The sequence below is a fragment of the Mixophyes fleayi genome, chromosome 2 (genome assembly GCF_038048845.1).
Source record: "Mixophyes fleayi isolate aMixFle1 chromosome 2, aMixFle1.hap1, whole genome shotgun sequence".
NCBI lineage: Eukaryota > Metazoa > Chordata > Amphibia > Anura > Limnodynastidae > Mixophyes > Mixophyes fleayi.
The window spans coordinates 168,799,729-168,820,209 of NC_134403.1; the positions used below are offsets into that span (position 1 = coordinate 168,799,729).

The 20,481-nt window shown below is 36.6% G+C and overlaps 1 protein-coding gene across 1 annotated transcript in view; it reads right to left on the minus strand.

Annotated features, from left to right (window-relative positions):
- Positions 1-12,043, minus strand: part of SCIMP (SLP adaptor and CSK interacting membrane protein) — a 31,289-nt gene extending 19,246 nt beyond the window's left edge. The window contains exons 1-4 of the mRNA XM_075197728.1: positions 11,946-12,043; positions 8,933-9,062; positions 6,323-6,401; positions 755-816 (exon numbers count right to left, since the gene is read on the minus strand). Coding sequence (XP_075053829.1) covers positions 755-816; positions 6,323-6,401; positions 8,933-9,050 — 259 coding nt within the window. The 5' untranslated portion in view covers positions 9,051-9,062; positions 11,946-12,043. The remainder of the gene's footprint in view (positions 1-754; positions 817-6,322; positions 6,402-8,932; positions 9,063-11,945) is intronic.
- Positions 12,044-20,481: the final 8,438 nt, after the last annotated feature.

Here is a 20,481-nt window from a genome sequence, read left to right on the forward strand (position 1 = left end):
TAATGTTTATTCATCTAGCAGAAGCTTTGAATCTTGTATACTGACAAAGTGTTCTCTTAAACAGTATTGGGCGAAATAAGGAAAATACAGAGCATTTCAATTCTTAAAACTAGGAGATATTGAACATTCATTATGGAACTACAATGAATATAGTAAAATATTTAAACATAAAATCAGAATAGCAAATTCTGTAGCTGGAAAACCGATTGGAAAAGAAAGCAAATCTAGACCCAAAACATGTTTCAGATACATAACAGCAAGAAAATAAAAAAATATTTTGGCCCACTAAATGATACAGTAAGAAAATTTATTGTAGAAGATGAAGAGAAATCTGATCTTTTAAATGCTTTTTTCTGTCTGTAGTCACAAAGGAAGAAAGAAGACCCAGAGCATTATTTGAAAAAGATTGAATACGGAGAACTTGACCTGTGTAATTTGTCCATCATAGCTGTAGCTAAATTGTCCATAAATCCAGTTGTTTGTGGCCAACATTAGGGATACAAGAAGATTGAAGGTTATCACTAAAATATATGCATTTTATATGCTTGTTCTATAACAGGTCATATATGTTGTACAATAGTAAATATTAGGCAATATTAAAAAAAAGTCAATGCCATTAACATAAATGTGGAACATTTTTAATATATTGTTTTACATACAGCTTTTATGTGTCCAAAACCTACTTTACATCACATAAAAATAATGAGAATTAAATAAACATATTTGTATTATAAATAGTACCACATATATTTACCGTAAAGGTGGTGTCCTGCATCTGGTATTATAGTTGTAGGTGGAACTGTTGAACGGTATGAGCTGTTGTGGAAAATAGGTATTGGTAAACTGTTTGTATGGCATAATTAATGTGTAAAATACTAGTGATCATAAGAGTAGCTGTTAACCAAGCTTGAACAAGATATAAACAAAAATAAATATCTTGTTGGCAAAGTTCAGTGGCAATTCAAATGTTAGTAACTGATTTACAGCTATTGGAAAAAGGGACGAAATTAAGTAAAAATTATGGTGGTATCGAACCAAAAATAATATTTCCCAAACTATGAACATTGTACAATGTATGGGGTTATACTGTATAACAGTTGGCAGTAAAGGTAGTCAGAGAAGGTGTAAAGAGCAGTTCAGGTCTATGTACATATACAATTGCTAATTGTACTTTAATTAGCTGAGTTCAAGCATTGGTTGATTTCACATTTTGAAAGGTACCCTGAAGTTCACTTTAATAGGTTTATAGATTTGATCTAGGAAAAAACAAGTTCTCTCACATCTAATTTATTTTTTTATGCTGATCACTTTTTACAACCAAATGTTTTATCTTTGAACTCATACATCTGTGACACTTCATATCTTCTGCTACAATTAGAATCAATAACATGGGAACCATGATATAGATTCCTTACATTGGATATACAGGCTTTGTACACAAATATTCCCCATAAAGAGGGAGTAACAGCAATAAAACAAACTCTAAGCAGGATGAATATGATTTCACAGACACATTGCACATTTATTTTAGATTCTATATTATTCATTGTTACTCAGAATTATTTTCTTTTTGATAACATTAATTATTTACAAACATTGGGCACAGCCATGGGTACCAGGTTCGCCACGAGTTTTGCAAACAGCTACATGGGGTAGTTAGAAGATGCCCTAATCTGGCATAGCCCTTTCAGGGCAAACCTGGTATTCTATGGCTGATATATAGATTATTTATTTATTATTTGGAAAGGGGATTCTGAATTAGCTCACCAATTTGTTTCTTTTTTAAATACTAAGTCTTATAATTTAACATTTACTTATTCTTATGCTTCTCAGATGGTTAATTATTTGCACGTCACTCTCTTGGTCCAGGGGGATAAAATTATCTCTATCAATTATAATAAACAGGTTAATGTTAATAATCATTTTTCACATTATAAAAGTAGCTGTCACAGACCTTGGGTTACAAATATCCCTAAGAGTCAGATGACTCGTCTGAGGCGTAATTGTACCCTAGATGAAGATTTTATAATGCAAGTCACAAAAATGGCTCAAGATTTTTCAGGACAAGTATATCCAGATAGTTTATTAGAAGAAGCTGTGGGATTCACATTGCAAAAAGATCGCATTTCCATGCTTGTTCCAAGGAAATGTAAGCAGCATCCGGTAGCACTTTCTCTGGGAGAATTAAAAGATAAGGACAGTGATAAAAATAAGGGCAGTTGTTGTTATGGTAGGAATTTGTCTGTTTTGTGTACAAATATAACAAAAAATTGTCTCAGATTAGAAAAGTAATCACAAGAAATTGTGAACTGCTTAAACAAGACACAATGTTAGAGCCTGTTTTGGGTGAGAATATAAGAGCAGTTTTTCGTAAAAATAGGAATCCCAAGAATATATTATCACCCAGCCATTTTAGATCTGATCCTGTATGTCCCAAGAAAATAGGTAGTTGGTTACCATTTAGGCCGTTAGGTTTTTTCAAATGTAACAAACAAATGTATTTAACTTGTGATTTTATGGTCAATAAAACTAAAGAAATATTCTACTGTCACAGCTAAAATGTTCCACATCAGGCAATTAATTGTGAGTCTAGATACGTAATTTATATGTTTCAATGTCTGTGTAGATTACAATATATTGGGAGGACTATAAGGCCCCTCTAGACCCGATTTAGGGAACACAAAAGATGTATCTAGACATTTTTTTCAATCACACAAAAGTGATCCAATTGGGTTGAGATTATATGCTGTAGAGTTTATAGGGTTAACAGTTAGAGGAGGAGACAGATATCAACTCCTTTGTGAGGCAGAGACTATGTGGATTTTTAAAGTGCAAACATTGGTTCCAGACGGACTAAATGAAACTACTTGATTTTTGTGAGACATGAAGGAGAATTATTTCTATTTAGTGTAATAAATTTAATGTAAAAGGAAAATAGCTGACAGCCTGATTTTACTATTGTTACTATTTGTAATAAACAATATTGGTTTTTATTATTGTTTTTAGATGGTTTGCAGTATTTTTAAAGGGTATCCTCAATGCATTTGTTCTAACTTAAGCTGTAGGCTGTTTTCATTCTTTTAACCTCTTTTAAGGGAGAGAGAGGAAGTGACAAATGTGGTGGCTCATTGGGTAGCACCCTTGTCTCCTATCATTAAGGTCATGAATTCTAATCCTGAGTAAGGTCTGAGAAATTAAATTTGGGTCATTATTGGAGAATTGATAAAGTCTATGATGGTTCTCAAGTTATAGGATAATTCTTATACATTAGTTCTCCTTTTCTCGATAACATGATAGAGGATAAGACAGATTTGTTCATTAATTTTTTATAAAACTCATTTTTAAGGGATGTTTTTTAGATCTATATGAAAAATAATTTTCACATTAATTAATTGGTTTATATATTGTTGCTATTTTCAAATATTTTATGTTCTAAGTACATACTAATAATTATCTTTTATTTTATTTTAAAATGGTTACATTGTTTTTTAAATTCTGATTTTCATACAAAGGACATACTTATAATGAAATAATTGATATAATGAGAAATACAGATCGAAAGACAGATGTATAATGAATCTCTGATTGATATTATAATTAGACAAGTATTTGTCTCCATTTATCCAATTAAGGGTAAAATTAATAGTACTGACTGCAAAAAGGTCATAACAATATTGCTGTGCCTTTGAAAAAGTCTGACAGAGCCAGACAAAACGCGTCAGTCAGGCTAAAGATAACATCCACCCAAAGATCCAGATTATGTTTAAAAAGAACTGATACTAGCTAACAAGCTAACATACAGAATTTTGTGCAAGATGGGACAGACCACACTATATGTTTCCATGTGTGGAATCTCACTGATGTAAAGACCCTATGTGATCAGTCGGCTGACCACTGAATCACTGCCGCCGGCAACTGCTGAAAGCATCTGGACAGAGAAGAAACCTGATCGGTGCAGTGCTTCTTCTATGGGAGCTTCATGATTACCTTTCATATCCTCAATACCTGAGACCACACACTATTTTAAATATTAAGTTTGAAGATCGGAAGGGTCTTCTTTGAGGTTTGAGCTCTATTTATTTCCATCTGTGTGGATCAGTGCACTATTAAGATTATCACAAAAACCAGTAGCTACTTGGTTAACAACTGTTTATTATTAATCTTGTCTGAATTTATAGGCTGGATTATTTTAATTCTCAGGAACTAACACCAACGATTATTGGACAATAATATGCTGGAGATTGTTCTATGCATTTGCAATAGTTTCTATTAATTAGCTAAGACAAGTGTCTTATAAAATATATGTTATATACAACAATACATACTAACCATTCAGCGTATAGGAGACTATTTGCTCAATTAATGAATTGATACCTTCTTTTAAATTAATGTTTGTCATTTTATATGTTTTTTAATACATGTATCTGTTTAATTAAACGATTCAATATATTTCTAGATCTAATGAATGTGTGTTTTTAAAGACCCACTTCGTTTTTAGAGGTCATCATTCTGGTGCATCGTTATGATTGATTAGGATTATTTAATTATGCAAATATTATATACTCGTCTTTGGTTGTCAACGCTGTATTTTTTATTTTTAATGTATGGGATTATACTGTATAACAGTTGGCAGTAAAGGTAGTCAGAGAATGTGTAAATAGCAGTTCCGGTCTATATGTCTTGAGCCTATTGCGATTGGCCCATTGTACATAACATATAATATACCAAGTATTGCAATATGGGGTGAGAAAACATAAAATATAAATTGTTCCAATATAAAACTACATATATAAGTGCTAATTGTACTTAGATTAGCTGAGTTCAAGCTCTGGTTGGTTTTACATTTTGAAAGGTTCCCTGAAGTTCACATAAATAGGTTTATAGACTGGATCCAGGAAAAAACAAGTTGACAGTCTTATGCCACATATCTTTAACAGTGACACAATAGTAATGAAAAAAATACTGCCAGGGGCTGGCTCGGCAGCCTACTGGGAACGTTTTAAAGGAAACAAAAATGCAGTTTAGCCCAGTGACTAAGTCAAAGGTAGCCCACTATGGGCTCCCCCTGCCCCCCAACCCAGCCAGTAGATGTTGTGATTATATTCATGATTTTGTCTTTTATTTAAGGACATTTGTAGATTAATTCTAGCTATCCTATAAACTACAGCTGAGTTTGAAAGTCATATGTCAGAATAAAATAGTCTCTTATACCATACACAGAATATTTCCTGTAATAGAAGATACAGTTAAAATAAAATGCTTTGTTGGTATATGATGATGTATGCTCAGAGCCCTTTGGTATATCTATTGACATAAGTATTTTAAAAAATGTGCCTTGAAAACTATACACGTTCCTTATAACTGATAAACATTTCCACATTATGACTCATGAACATCTGACAATGTGATACAAAAGTAGTATGCATTATTGTTAAAGTAGGATTTCATGCTGGCCCAAGAAGAACATCCAGAGATGTTAAAAATGTGTATATCGCTTTAAGTATGCGCATTAACCAGTTATATGGGCTTCATACTATTTTATAAAACCAGATTTCCGGGATATATCTGCATTATTGATGTAAGTGTAAAATATATATATTTATATAAAATTGATGATTATAAGGATTTTAAGTGTAATAAAGGAGGTTTAAAACAATATACTGAACTTTAAATGCATATGGCTATTGGCCAGAGAGTTCAACTGTCATTGCTTTTTCCATTCTGTTTCTCCTTTGGTGATCTCCATTGCCCCCTTGGTGAAACCTTCTTCAAAACCAGAAGAGAAAGGAATTTCAGTTAATATAAATGGTGAAGGACAGGTATGATTGCCAGCAGCTAATACTCTTACGATTTCAACAATGACTAGTTCCACTTTCATGCCTTCCCCGCTTGTCCACCGGCCATGTAAAGATAATTAGTATGTATACACCTAAAGAAGGAAGACGGAACCTCCCCAAATGTTATGGTGTTCTGTGCACCTGTTGGTGTTAAAATAAAGTAGCTTGAGTGATCACACAGAACTTCAGCCCTGGCTGACTGTATGGTGTGTATCCATGAATCATTTACTGATCTTTTTGCAATTGTTTCCTACAAAGTATAAATTGTAAGCTTATTTTGACCGGACTCTCTACACCTTCTGTTTATTGTCGGTGTATGTTATTTATTTGCATTGTAATCCCCTCAATACACAGTGCTGTGTAATATGTTGGCATTTTATAAATAAAGGATAATAATAAAAATAATTTGTTTCAATAAGGACTACAACAGTGAATGTACTAGTACGTTGTATCTTACATTATACTACATAAATAAAAGGACTTACTTTGTAATAACTTCGCTGTTTTGCGCTTGTTTATGTCTCGCCTTTACTTTCAAAGACTTCTGAATCCGCACCGTTAGCCCTTAAAGATAATAAACGGTTTTCAAATCTGAATCCGAAAGCATTGTTTCTAGGTAACTTCTAATACTTACTTACATTGTTTAAGATAGCATTTTTTGAATGTTAATACTTAAAATCTAACAGATTTATATTATTATAATGCCCAGTAGTAAAGTCTGGGGCGAGTTTAGTCTCCCAATGTTAGTAAGTAGTTTACATGATGTGTTATTCATATGATATGTTGATGTGTTTTATTTCACTAATTATAATGTGACAAATAGACAATACCCATTTATTAAAAACAAACAATTGCACAAGCCCAAAATATTTTTCATGCTTCTAATATGCAATTAGCCAGCAAATCTCCTACCGTTATATACAATTATGCTCACTTTCTCAGGCTCACTTTCAATAATCTTCCCACCCTAGCTCTTACTTAAATAAAAGAATGTGAATATTATCAACCATGGTGGATGATAATAAGTATAGATGGGAATCACAGCCCATGGCCCAGAGTTCCCTATCATTCCTATTGTTGCACACATGTGTTTGCTAATTGTGAAAGAATATAACAAAAGACTGAAACATCTTAAGGGCTTTCTAGAGAGGAAACTGAGAAGTTACCTGGAGGGCCACCCACTCTGCGGTTGGTCTGTAGCACTAAGACATGGGGAAATCTAAAATTTGGATCGCTCTTTTAATTATTTATATTTCTATTTTGATTTTATTTTTTAAATGAACTGTAGACTATTCATGCCTATATTTTCTATGAGTTACTGCTAAATTATTAGGGGCAGATTTAATTAGCCACGATGTTTGTTGGAACATCGCTGCTGTGCATTTTTACTGTTTATACGGCAAAAACTAATGTTCACTTTTGTTTGAGTCTCTATGGGGTGTGAGTAAAAGTGTGCGGCTATTTCACAAAAAAAAAAAAAACTGCTGTGTAGTGTCTCACGGCCGTTCCAGGACAATACATGGCGATTTATTACAATTAAATTTGACTCTTACTGTTACACTTCAATGTGTCCTAAACTTGACACAGTGGTTGTCAAGTTTAGGATAATCTACTCTCTTGGTAGAATATCTTTTTTGTTTTGTGGTATTTTTTAGAGGAGGATGAAGTGTATTATCTTTTGGATATTTTTTAACCCTGTCAATCTCATGTAGCAGTTCAATAGATTCTTTCATCTAGGATTCATTACATGACATTGATCTCTTCACATGTCCCCACTATAGAAATCTGGATGTAGTTGAATACTGGATGACTCAGAGCTCTAGTCTGAAGGACCTGATTGGAAAGGTTCTGAAACCATTTAATTAAACTGTACTTTAGTACACATGTGTCTGAACAGGTTTAAATGTTTCACCACAGCTAAATTTCTCTAGCATGAAATTCAATCCTCAAGTATTCAGCATCACGGCTTCTACAGCGGATACTGGAGGCAAAATCAACATTAAACAGCAGTTGCTAGAAAGCAACATATTGCCAAACCTTATTTATTTTTTTATCATACCATGGAAACAAATAGCAACAGCCTAAATAAAAAAGTGCTGAATAAGGAACATCCTCTTTTGAAGCATAGTTTAACTTTTACTGTAATGTTCGTAGTAGAAAGTGTACTATCACCACTGTAGTAGATAAAACTAGACTCCACGTGACACGAAACACAGAAATGTGTTAAAATCATCATTTTATTAGCATAGTATTCATGCAGTTAGTTACACTGTTTTGTGAATTACACTACTGAAATTTTACAAAATTATTATCAAGTAGTTCTAGTGACTTGGTAAATCTAAAAACAAATTTGTTATTTTCAATATTTGCAAACGTTGTTTATATTAGCCCACAGCATAAAATATATATTCATTGACTTAGGATTTAAATATAAAAACATTTAAGTTTCACAAAAACATTTGTTAATGGTGACAGTACATTGGTCACCTTCTCTTTAATAATTATAATTATTAATTGTTTATAGTTTTTGGTTACAGGAATCACTGGTAAAAACATAAAAAAATTAAAACTTGTAACAGCTTAATGATGTTTTAAAATTACACTATCACTGTCATAAAACCATATGGAAGCAGATGGACACTCACATTGGTGCTTTTCGAAGTTTGGGGTATGCATACTACACCCAAGATGCCAGTCCTGCCTGGAGATCTATGTATCTATGTGTACTCTACCAGTTTGAGCTCTTTTCATTAAAATATCATGGACAATTTATAGTTGACTAGGGAGACCCAACTATGGCCTTCATGTACCTCTAAAGGTCCACGTTTTGAGGATATCCATAATAATGCACAGGTGGAAAAATCTATTTGACTGGGCCAGTAACTTTTGTACTTGTTCTCCTGGGGGTACTTTTGGACTGAAGCTGGGAATACATTTGTTGATGCATGCAGATGACTATAGTCTCAGAGGGTCACAACATACACATAAGGAAAGTGAAGGGTGGACCACTATTTGCAACTGAAAATAAATTCTTCAGTTCTGCAAATTAATGAAGAACATTTTGGGAAATAATTAGATAATTAATATTAACTTACTTCTTGAGAACTGAGTTCTGCATATGCAAACCATAACAAGGCTGATGATCCCGGCAAAAATGACAATGCCACCAAAAACCAGAAGCCAGAAATACTGCCTGTACCATGGCTGATCCATTAGTGTTTACAGCTGTGGGAAACAGAAGGAAATGATCAGATATACCTGGAGACAGTTAGAGGCTAGCACTACTACAACGCATCTTGACGTTGGCAGGTGAGCTTATCCCAATATTGTCCACAAAATTCTCCTATTTATGTATATGTTGACACATAGTGGTTTATATATTGTTTGTTTCAGAGCGCAAGTCTATCTTTTCTCTTGTTCTAACATACACAGTGGTTTTAATTGTCCTGTCTGCACTTTTTCAAGTGATTGTATTCACTTGTACACATGGGTAACAGTAACACCGACAACAAAGACAGCGACAAAGGCAGCACAGTGGCCTAGTGGCTAGCACTTCTGCCTCACAGCACTGGGGTCATGAGTTCGATTCCCGACCATGGCCTTATCTGTGTGGAGTTTGTATGTTCTCTCTGTGTTTGCGTGGGTTTCCTCCGGGTGCTCCGGTTTCCTCCCACACTCCAAAAAAAACATGCCAGTAGGTTAATTGGCTGCTTTCAAAATTGACCCTAGTCTCTCCCTCTCTGTCTGTCTATCTGTGTGTGAGTGTGTGTCTATATTATATGTGTATATATATATATATATATATATATATATATATATATATATATATATCAGATCAGCCACAACATTAAAAACACCTGCCTAATTTTGTGTAGGTCCACCTTGTGCCACTAAACGAGTGCTGACCGGTCGAGTCATGGACTCCACAAGACCTCCTACGGTTTCCTGTGGTATCTGGCACCAAGATGTTAGCAGCAGATCCTTTAAGTCCTGTAAATTGTGAGTTGGTGCCTCCATGGCTCAGAATTGTTTTTCCAGCACATCCCACAGATGCTCAATCGGATTGATATCTGGGTAATTTGGAGTCCATGTCAACACCTTGAACTCTTTGTCATGTTCCTCAAATCATTCCTGAACAATTTTTACTGTGTGGCAGGGTGCATTATCCTGCTGAAAGAGGCCACTGCCATCAGGCAATACAATTGCCAGGACCCAATTTTTCTCAGCAGAACATTGCCCAGACCATCACACTCCCTCAGGCAGCTTGCATTCTTCCCAGAGTGCATCCTGGTGGCCATCCATGTAAAAGATGAAACATGATTCATTGGACCAGGACATCTTCCATTGCTCGTCCATGGTCCAGTTCTGGCATTCATGTGCCCATTGTAGGCGCATCCAGGCTGTGGAAAGGTGTAAGCACAGTCAATATGACTGCTCTGTGGCTACGCAGCCCCATACACATCTTTCTATTATAGACAGCATTAACTTTTTCAGCAATTTGTGCTACAGTAACCTTTCTGTGAGATTGGACCAGACAGGCCAGTCTTCAGTCCCCACGTGCATCAATGAGCCTTGGGTGCCCATGACCCTGTCGCCGGTTGTCCTTCCTTGGTCCACTTTTGGTAGCCACAAACCTCTGCATACCAGGAACACCCCACAAGTCCTACTGTTTTGGAAATGCTCTGACCCAGTCAATTAAATCCTAATGCTTGTCCATTTTTCCTGCTTCCAACACATCAACTTCAAGAAATGACTGTTCACTTGCTGCCTAATATATTCCACCCCTTGACAGGTGTTATTGTAACAAGATAATAAATATTATTCACTTCATTTGTCAGTGGTTCTTAATGTTGTGTCTGTTTGGTATATATATCCCTTAAATCTGGCTGCAGTCACAAAAACCTTTAGTATAACTGCAGTTATCTTAAACACCAAGTACTTTATACCCCATTCATACTGCACCAAAATCCCGGGTTTTTCCCGGGCCGAGCTCAAACGACCCGGGTCTTGGTGCGAGAGAGAGAGAGAGAGAGAGAGATATTTTTCATATTCTAGCTTTCAGCCAATGAAAAGTGCTCTAGTGATGACTCCCACAAATTGCCAGGGCACCGACTTGTGCAGTATGAATGGGGTCAACCTGGGAAATTCCCGTGTCTAAGGTGCAGTATGAATGGTGTTTCTGAGCTGGGACGCTCCGAGCCCCGGCAAAAACCCGGCTTCAAAAACCCGGGATATTGCAGGGGCGACAGTATGAAAGTGGTATTAGTGAGTTTGGACATAAAACTAATAATAGCTACTTCTAAACACCTAGTAAAATATAACACGGCATGATTTTTAGCTGTTAAAGGATCAATGTAAAAGTAACAGTCATCTCCTGGTTCTGAGTACTAAATGGTAAGTTATATTTGTGTACTGCCAATACAATAGTTTTTACTACAATACCAGAGTTGTATTAGATATTTGTGGTTAGCTTGTTCTGTGTCAAAATAAATTACAACATTAAAAACTGACTTCTCCTTCTTAAAAAATATCTTAATAGATTTTTGCTTCTTCTCCACTCTCTTCCCTTTCTCTCTTTTCTAGCCTTGTTCGTATTCTTTCCTTCTAGTTTCCTTTATTCTCTCTAACCTCTATACACATACAAAAATAAAAACCCTCGGTCATTACTATGTTGAATCTTAGCCTTCTCAGAACTTAACAATTTGTTCCATCTGTCTTAATTTTTACTCTCTGACTATGTGCTCATGTTTTACTAATATTTATCATATGTCTTTCTTGTTATGACCATTAATAAACAAAAGTTTTTTAAAAAAAAATATCTTAATGGACCAGAAAATATGGTTAGAAGTTATTCAGTGTTTACAACCATATTACAGTAAGTTTTAAATCTAATATACAGCATTATTGAAAACAAAATTCCAAAAAGCAGAATTTCTCTATTCAAACATGTATCTAAAAAAATTATAATTGTTTCGCTGAGGCTCCTTTACCAGACGTTCTACTTTTTAATTATTTTGTGTACATATATATATAGAAGCACCACAGATAATTAAAGGCCATATGTAAAGAACAAGACTTGAATAAGTAAAATCAAACATAAAAGCTTACTGTTTGTCTTTGTACGTCTCCTCTGGTCCTTCTCATTTCAGCATTCTAAAGAAGTTGTTCAATGTCCCACGTCTAAATATTTTGAAACACTCATTCTGACATCCTGTTTGAGCTATTTTTGTGTGTGTGGCCTAATTTAATTAAATTATTTACACAAAACTAAGTGTGATATATATTTGTATGTACGCATTGTTGGTGATTCCAATATTATTAATTGTATGAGCAAAAGAGCCCTTAACATCAGCTTTGAAATGTTATGTACACTTCTTATTGTATTAAATAAAAGAAAATAAGGGTAATTTGAGAAGCTGCAAAAAATGCCAACTTGTAGCACATACAGATATAGCTTTGTGTCATCATGTGCCCCTGTTTATACTATTTTTCCCTTTAATATTGTACACAATTGGCAGTAACTTTTTGATGGAAGATTTAGGGCAGGCTAGTAATGTGCTTAATGGGTTGAAATGTTGCATTTTGGGGGTGTTTTTGGATTCCCCATATAGTGGATGAGCGTAGGGCCTCTTCCCACCCACAAAACAGTGTATACTTTCAGTGGGACAAATTTTGTACAAGCCAAGCAAACTTTACACAGTAAAGTGCATTCATATATATGTAAAATAATGAAAGGTGCAAATATGACCATTGTAATGAAGATAGTCCTGATGGCCAATAACTTTCAAGACCAACTTAAGATACAAATTAGGGAAAAATACAAAAAGTTTTGAAAATGAAGGATTAATAGTAGACAGTATTTTTTATTGTTTGTCATTTGTTGACATTTACAGCCCCATATAGTACCCAATCCTGCAAATGGTCACATACAGCATCTGCACAGAAGCACTTCCCAAAAGTAGATAGGGGGCATGCACTTGTGTATGCATATGGTTGTGAAATAGGTGTGCATTTTGCAATCAGTAAATAATCTTTTCTGTCTTCTTACATCATCTGCAAAGCCTTTACAGAGCAGTGTGGCACTATTATCGTGCAAATAGCACAACTGAACTATTACAGATTACAACCAACAATACTGAAGATAAAGCCTTATCGGATGCTGGAGGTTAGGCAAGTAAGCTACACCTGTCACTATATTGAATATATCTGGCACAAATGATTGCTTCACAACAAGGTATATAAAATAAATAGAGGAAGTACATATAAAGTATTCATATACAAAGCACAGTATCGAACCACTGTAAGGGGCCTATTTATTAAACAATAAAATACATGGAAACATCTTTTTCTGCATGGTTTAGGCATTTTTAAATAACATGTTTATTTATCATAAGCCTAAATGCAGCAGATATCAAAGATACAGATCCCGGGGGTTATTGTAAAAATAAAGTTATCGCTGGGCCAGCCTCTTATTGGATGCACTGATATTTTAATAAATAGCTTGTTGGGGTAAATGCTGCCATTAATAAATAGGTCTCTAAGACCGAAAGTGTATTTAGTTGACCATATAACATGTTATTCTCATTATATTTTTTACTATGTATAAGACAGCCATGTCAGGCGATCATATGACCCTCTCAGGAATAGCAACATTTTTCCATGATTTGACTTTTGAAACTTTTTACCAATTACCATATCTGCCTTCAAAAGGGGGTTATTTATTACCATAATATAAAGGTTCATTAGCAACAAGCTATTGAAAATAGAAAGCAAAAATGTGTATAAAGTATCCATACCTAAAATGAATTGTCATACAGCTGGAAGACGGAGGTTTAGATGGATGCTTTCCGATTACATGACTCCCACATGGGTATAAAAATTTGACCATGTTTGTTTTAATTAAATGTATTTTAGATCATTGTGAGTTTTAATGTAATTCATTTTTACAATAACCAAATATTGAGGTCTTAAATTTTATTTTATTAATGAAAAATCATTTTGTTATAAGAAAGATTCTATTGGTTAGCATGGATTTAAATAGCCACTGCACGGCATACGCCTTGACAAAGATATTTGTAGTGAAATACGTTTGTGAAGATTATACGTGTGGAGGATCAGACATAAACACGGTTAACTCATAAAGTGATTGTCAGCTTCCCAGTACTTTCATCAGATGGGTTTGCTGTCGGGATGCTGTCATCCTCACAGTCAAAGTTCAATGTATAAGAGAAATTGTACATATTTATTTTAGCAAGTGTTTTATGGGATTTGTAATGAGTAATAAAAAGGTATTAGCACTTCTTCCTTATTCTGTATTATGTGTATAGGACTTCTTTACCCCTGAGAAATTACAAAGTCAAAATTAATTTCACTGAAGTGGAAGGGGCTTAAAAGTGCTTGCTCTTATTCCGTGTAAGTGCATACCCAAAGAGGGTTATCCCTGTTTAAACATAGAGGTGGTTTGAAGGTGTTCGTGAATATAAACACACCATCGCTATCAAACACTTGGAAAATTGTTGGGATTTCACTAATTTTCCCATAGCAGTACGTTTCACTGTGGTGTTTTGGTTTGTTGTTACATATTACAATATATATTTTTTCTTTATTGTTCCTAAATTCACATTTGGTATTTGGTGGAACATTGTGGGAGAAAGGAAACAAAGAACATTGTTACCTTGAAGGACACACTTAAATAAATCTTGCTAAACGCATGTATACATCTACTCTCTAATAAGTGTGTTAAGGGGAAGTAATGTATTCTGTTTAATTCAACAACTTCAAAAGAAGAACTTTTTAAATGTGGACTTTGTGATTAGGTTCACACTGTTATTGTTATTTCACTAGTGCCAACAACATCTCCATTTGTGTTATTTGTATTTTGTGACTGGAGGATTAAGATGGATGAAATGCCAGGATAGGTGGGCTGCAAGCGATGGTAGCTACAGAGTCAAGTACTTTTTTGTTTGTTAGTAATATGCAAGCCACCTTAGATAAAATTGATAATAATGACAATTACACATATATGTAATATACAGAATCACAGCTGTGCACACATGGTGGGCATTGGTGGCCAGCCTGTGGATCTCGAGCTCCATGCAGTTATTTGCAGTTCTAAATGTGGCTCCCACCTGAAAGCAGATGACACCATGGTGTTCAGGCGCCAGCAAGGACCAGAGTCAGCTGCTCCCAGTTATACTGAAGAGTCAGACTGATCCGGAGCAGCCAACTTCTATGTCACGTGACGTCCTCTGCACAATGCAAACCAGTTTCATACATACCTGGTTTGGTTTTTCAAACAGCATCAACCACAGTTAGATAAATCCATAAAAGCTGACAACTAAAAAAATGAAGTGCATACTTTTAAAAGACAGTCTGAAAAACATGCAGTGGAAGAATAAGGCTTTAGAAATCGCAGAGTGACAATTACTAATGAAAAGTAACAGACCATGAAATAGAGGTTAAAAAGAATGTCTGGAAGACAGAGATTGAGCTCACTACATTGAAGTGAGGGTAAAGGACACAGCTTGATAGTACCAGTGTTGCTGCATAAGAAAGATAGTGTGAAACAAGTACTTTTAAAGATAGCATTCTGCAGAGCCAACAATAGAGAGATAGCTGTCAATGCTTTACATCAACACATTCAGAATTGTAAGAGGAAAGTCATGACTAAGGGCTAGATTTACTAAGCTGCGGGTTTGAAAAAGTGGGGATGTTGCCTATAGCAACCAATCAGATTCTAGCTTTCATTTATTTAGTACATTCTGCAAAATGACAGCTAGAATCTGATTGGTTGCTATAGGCAACATCCCCAATTTTTCAAACCCGCAGCTTAGTAAATCTAGCCCTAAGTGTTTTAAAGAGTGTGAAGCACTGGTTCCCAATTCCAGTCCTCAGGGCCCCCTAACAGTTCATGTTTTCCATATCTCTTTGCTGGAGCACAGGTGTATTCATTACTAACTAACACATTTTGAAAGATCCACAGGTGGTACTAATTATTTCACTTGTGACCTGCAAAATCTGCACTCTTATGGGTCCCTGAGGACTGGAGTTGGGAAACACTGGTGTGAAGTATTGAAAGCGAATGCATGGAAAGGAGACCATAATATTAGTCTGATCGTAGCATAGGGAGGGCAAGAAATTGATGAACTGAAGAATAAACATTGAGTACTTCAGCAACGAAAACTGAATCTTGGAACAGCTATCGCTTGCCACTACAAAGGCAGAGCAGGGTTAGTCAGCTCTACAACAATGTTTTAGGCAATATCAAGTAGATGGAGAGGCCACCATTAATGCATTGTAACACAATTTGGTGGAGCAGAATAAAAAAATAGAGCTATTAAAAAGGAGTGCAAAACAGAGAATACACTGAAACAGTGACCAAATTCTTTGAATCTTTACAGGTGAAATTTGTGGAGCATAGACTCAACATGCAACTGCAAGCTGAGATGGAGGACTTGTTAAGAATGCACATAAACTAGAAAAGTCTATCAGAGCCTTGGAAAATTGCTCTGTTAGACATGGTCAAAGAGCAAAACTACAAGCATAAATTGCTGACTTGAAGTTGTAACTTGCTAAAATGAAGGCAATTAAATACTACCCTAGCAAGAGTAAGTGAAAAAGCTGTACATAATTTTATGGCCTTGAAGAGCTGGAAACCTACAGTAGTGAGCTGAAGAAAGATCCGAATTCAGATACAGCTGCCCACAATAAGGATTGAAACAAAAATGTAATCTAGGAGAAAACATTGAGGCACTAGAGACAAAGGGTATGCTGGACGCAACTGCAGCACAAAAAAAACTCAGAAGAAAACAGGAGCAAAAGTTTACACCGTTGAAAAATAATTGGGATTGTCTTAAGCAAAAATTCAGGAGCTCAGATATAAACATGCACAATATGTTGAGAATCTGTAAGGAGGAGCATAAAGAACAGTTAAGAAAACTTAGAAAAGGCCACACAGTGAGTACGCTGAGCTAGCCAATGTGATGAAGGGTCTTCTAGACTGAAGGAGGATTTTTTTCGGTGTCTTAAGTGTCTAGATTATTTATGGAAGAGGTTCTGTATAGCTGTTGACGGGATATTATATGCAGATTGCATTTATCATAGAGAAAGAAGCTGCCAAGAGGAAGGTATAAAAAGGAAGTGAGTAGAACCACAATCTACACAACAAAACAAAACAAGGTTTCACTATCTGATGGGGAAATCTGGGACAAAGTTATGTTGAATTAAAAAACAAATTGAAAAAAAGTAAACGTTTGTACAAATGTCCAGAGAAATAAAAGAGGATTGGGGAAATTCAAGGAAAGTAATTGCAGCCATATCTCACAGGCCTAAGTAAGATAGCCTCACCATTACCAGAGCAAAACGCTTAATGAAAAAGAAAATTGTAGGTGAGAGTTGAAGAAACTCTGACAGTGAATATAAACAGTGTGTGCACGGGAAAGTAAAATTAGGTAAAAAAGTGATAAAAGATCTTGAGACCCAAACATGATATAAGGTAAGAAAGAAAAGGGCACCAACCCCACTTACAATTCTAGCTATTGGGCTGTAAGGATCAGCTTCAGACACAGACAATTCCCAAGATCAAAACTAAAAAGCTACAGACAGTTCCCATGAACCAAAATAAAAAGAAAGATATAGGTACTTGAAGGATGAGACCAACAAACCATAAAAAATTCTGGATGACATGGCTGGTGTGGAAAGGAACACAAGTCCTGACCAATTAATATTAGAGGGACAGCAACATGGGTTCCCAATTCCTAAGGCTGCTCACCCCTTAACTTGTGACCTGTGTCAATTGTAAGCTAGGCCTTGTAGCAAGGTTATCAGGAAGGGAATCCTGAGGTGATTAATACAGGTGTTAGCCTGGTTTAGCGCTGGTCACGCAGAGGTGGAGTCTAATGGATTCCCCGTTCTTCACGAAGAAGCACCGCAAAACGGGATGAGCATAGCAGTCGGGAACCAGCAGGTCACAGTCCTCTGAAAAGCCACAAGGCAAAACAATGCGGAGATGGAGGATGGGTAATCCAGAAGCAGGTTAGCAAGCTGGGGACTGGTAGTTTGGCGGTAGCGAGGTACAAAATCAGTATGCAGAAGGGAAGTCCAATAACAAGTCAGGAACTGGTACACAGGCAGTAGTGCAGTACAAAATCAGGATCCCAGAGAGAGTGGTAAAAAAAAAGCAAGGACTGGTACACTAGGAGTTAATAGAAAGAGAAGCAATTCAAGGGAAAAGCACAGGAAACTCAGCTTCTGCAGCATAACAGGGAGTCAGACTAGTGTGGAAACCTATTGCTCTAACACTGCTTCAGTGACAGAGTGAGCATTATATACTCTGCAGGTTTGACTATGCTGCCCTCCCAGCCACAATCATGTGACCCCCCCAAACCAGGAAGTGCTGATCATTACACAGAGGCAGAGAGAATCAGCAGCACAGGATTGTGAAGCAGGTAAAATTTGTGAAATATTTGTGAAAATTTGTGCTAGATTGCAGCCTGCAATACTCTGAAGTTTTGGATCCTACCCCACTTCATTGAACAGGTTTTTGACCACACCCATCTGGAGCACAATGAGAAGATACTAGAGAGAGACTGGCAGACAGGGGCTCAGGGGAGTCATGTGTTCCAGAGAGACCAAAGACTGCTACAGTGGCCAGTTGGATACAAGAGAATGACCTGTTCCTTAATAGCTGGAACCGCAGCAAGTGATCACAGTGACTGGATGAGGATATCTGACACTACAGCAAAGGTGTCAATCGAGACAGCTGCCCGTTTCATAAAGAGTGGGGGGGGGGGTGAGTTAGCATGCCAGGTGAGGGCTAGGTTTGTTTTACTTCAGACTGCTTATTTTTTACCTTTGTTGCTATAGCTAAATAAAACGGACTACGTTTCCAAATTTGGATTTCCTGGATTGTTTACTTGCTACCTTTTAAGGCAAATACCTTGTATTACACATAAGAAGAAGAAATGTGATCTAAATGACTGTGGAAGGATTATTGGTGTCAGATTGGATTGTTTGAGTAGTTCATAAACTACTGATAGGATTCTCATGCACAACAGTCTTTTACAGAGAATAGTGTGCAAAACAGAAAACATCCAGTGAGAAGTGGTTCTGTGGGTAAAAATGTCATGTTAATGAGAGAGGTCAGAGGAGAATGGTCAGAGTGTTTCAAGCTGACAGAAAGGCAACAACAATACATATAACCAGTGCTTTTTTTGTAAAAAAAAAAGGTGCCGGAACTCGCGTCTTATTAATCTTTTATGAAAAAAAATAAAAAATTATATATATATATATATATATATATATATATATATATATACACATAAATTCACTCCCTTCCTTGCCCCTCACACACTTGACAATTGTAAAATAAAAATAATAACTCCTACCTCCTCCTGGTTGGCTGGCAAGGCTGCAGTCCAGATGACTGATGGAGTAAACGCAGGATATCTAGAGGGGAGGCCCCATATGTTAATTTAATAAAACAAACATAACAACTGGACATCACTCATCTGTTACACACTGACATGTCCCCTGCTGCGGCTGCCTACCAACTTTTCTCACATATGGCTGCTAGCTGTTCTCACCCCTATTCTGCACCCTGTTTTTTTTGTGGCCCTCTCTTTCCACCTCCCTCCTTTTTCTGTAGCCCTCTTTCTGCTCCCCTTCTTTATTCTGTAGCCCTCTTTCTGCTCCCCCTTTATTCTGTAGCCTTCTTTCTGCTCCCCCTCTATTCTGTAGCCTTCTTTCTGCTCCCCCTCTATTCTGTAGCCTTCTTTCTGCTCCCCCTCTATTCTGTAGCCTTCTTTCTGCTCCCCCTCTATTCTGTAGCCTTCTTTCTGCTCCCCCTTTATTCTGTAGCCTTCTTTCTGCTCCCCCTCTATTCTGTAGCCTTCTTTCTGCTCCCCCTTTATTCTGTAGCCTTCTTTCTGCTCCCCCTCTATTCTGTAGCCCTCTTTCTGCTCCCCCTTTATTCTGTAGCCTTCTTTCTGCTCCCCCTCTATTCTGTAGCCCTCTTTCTGCTCCCCCTTTATTCTGTAGCCTTCTTTCTGCTCCCCCTCTATTCTGTAGCCTTCTTTCTGCTCCCCCTCTATTCTGTAGCCCTTTTTCTGCTCCCCCTTTATTCTGTAGCCTTCTTTCTGCTCCCCCTCTATTCTGTAGCCTTCTTTCTGCTCCCCCTCTATTCTGTAGCCTTCTTTCTGCTCCCCCTCTATTCTGTAGCCTTCTTTCTGCTCCCCCTTTATTCTGTAGCCTTCTTTCTGCTCCCCCTTTATTCTGTAGCCTTCTTTCTGCTCCCCCTTTATTCTGTAGCCTTCTTTCTGCTCCCCCTCTATTCTGTAGCCCTCTTTCTGCTCCCCCTTTATTCTGTAGCCTTCTTTCTGCTCCCCCTCTATTCTGTAGCCTTCTTTCTGCTCCCCCTTTATTCTGTAGCCTTCTTTCTGCTCCCCCTCTATTCTGTAGCCTTCTTTCTGCTCCCCCATTATTCTGTAGCCTTCTTTCTGCTCCCCCTCTATTCTGTAGCCTTCTTTCTGCTCCCCCTCTATTCTGTAGCCTTCTTTCTGCTCCCCCTCTATTCTGTAGCCTTCTTTCTGCCCCCCCCTCTATTCTGTAGCCTTCTTTCTGCTCCCCCTTTATTCTGTAGCCTTCT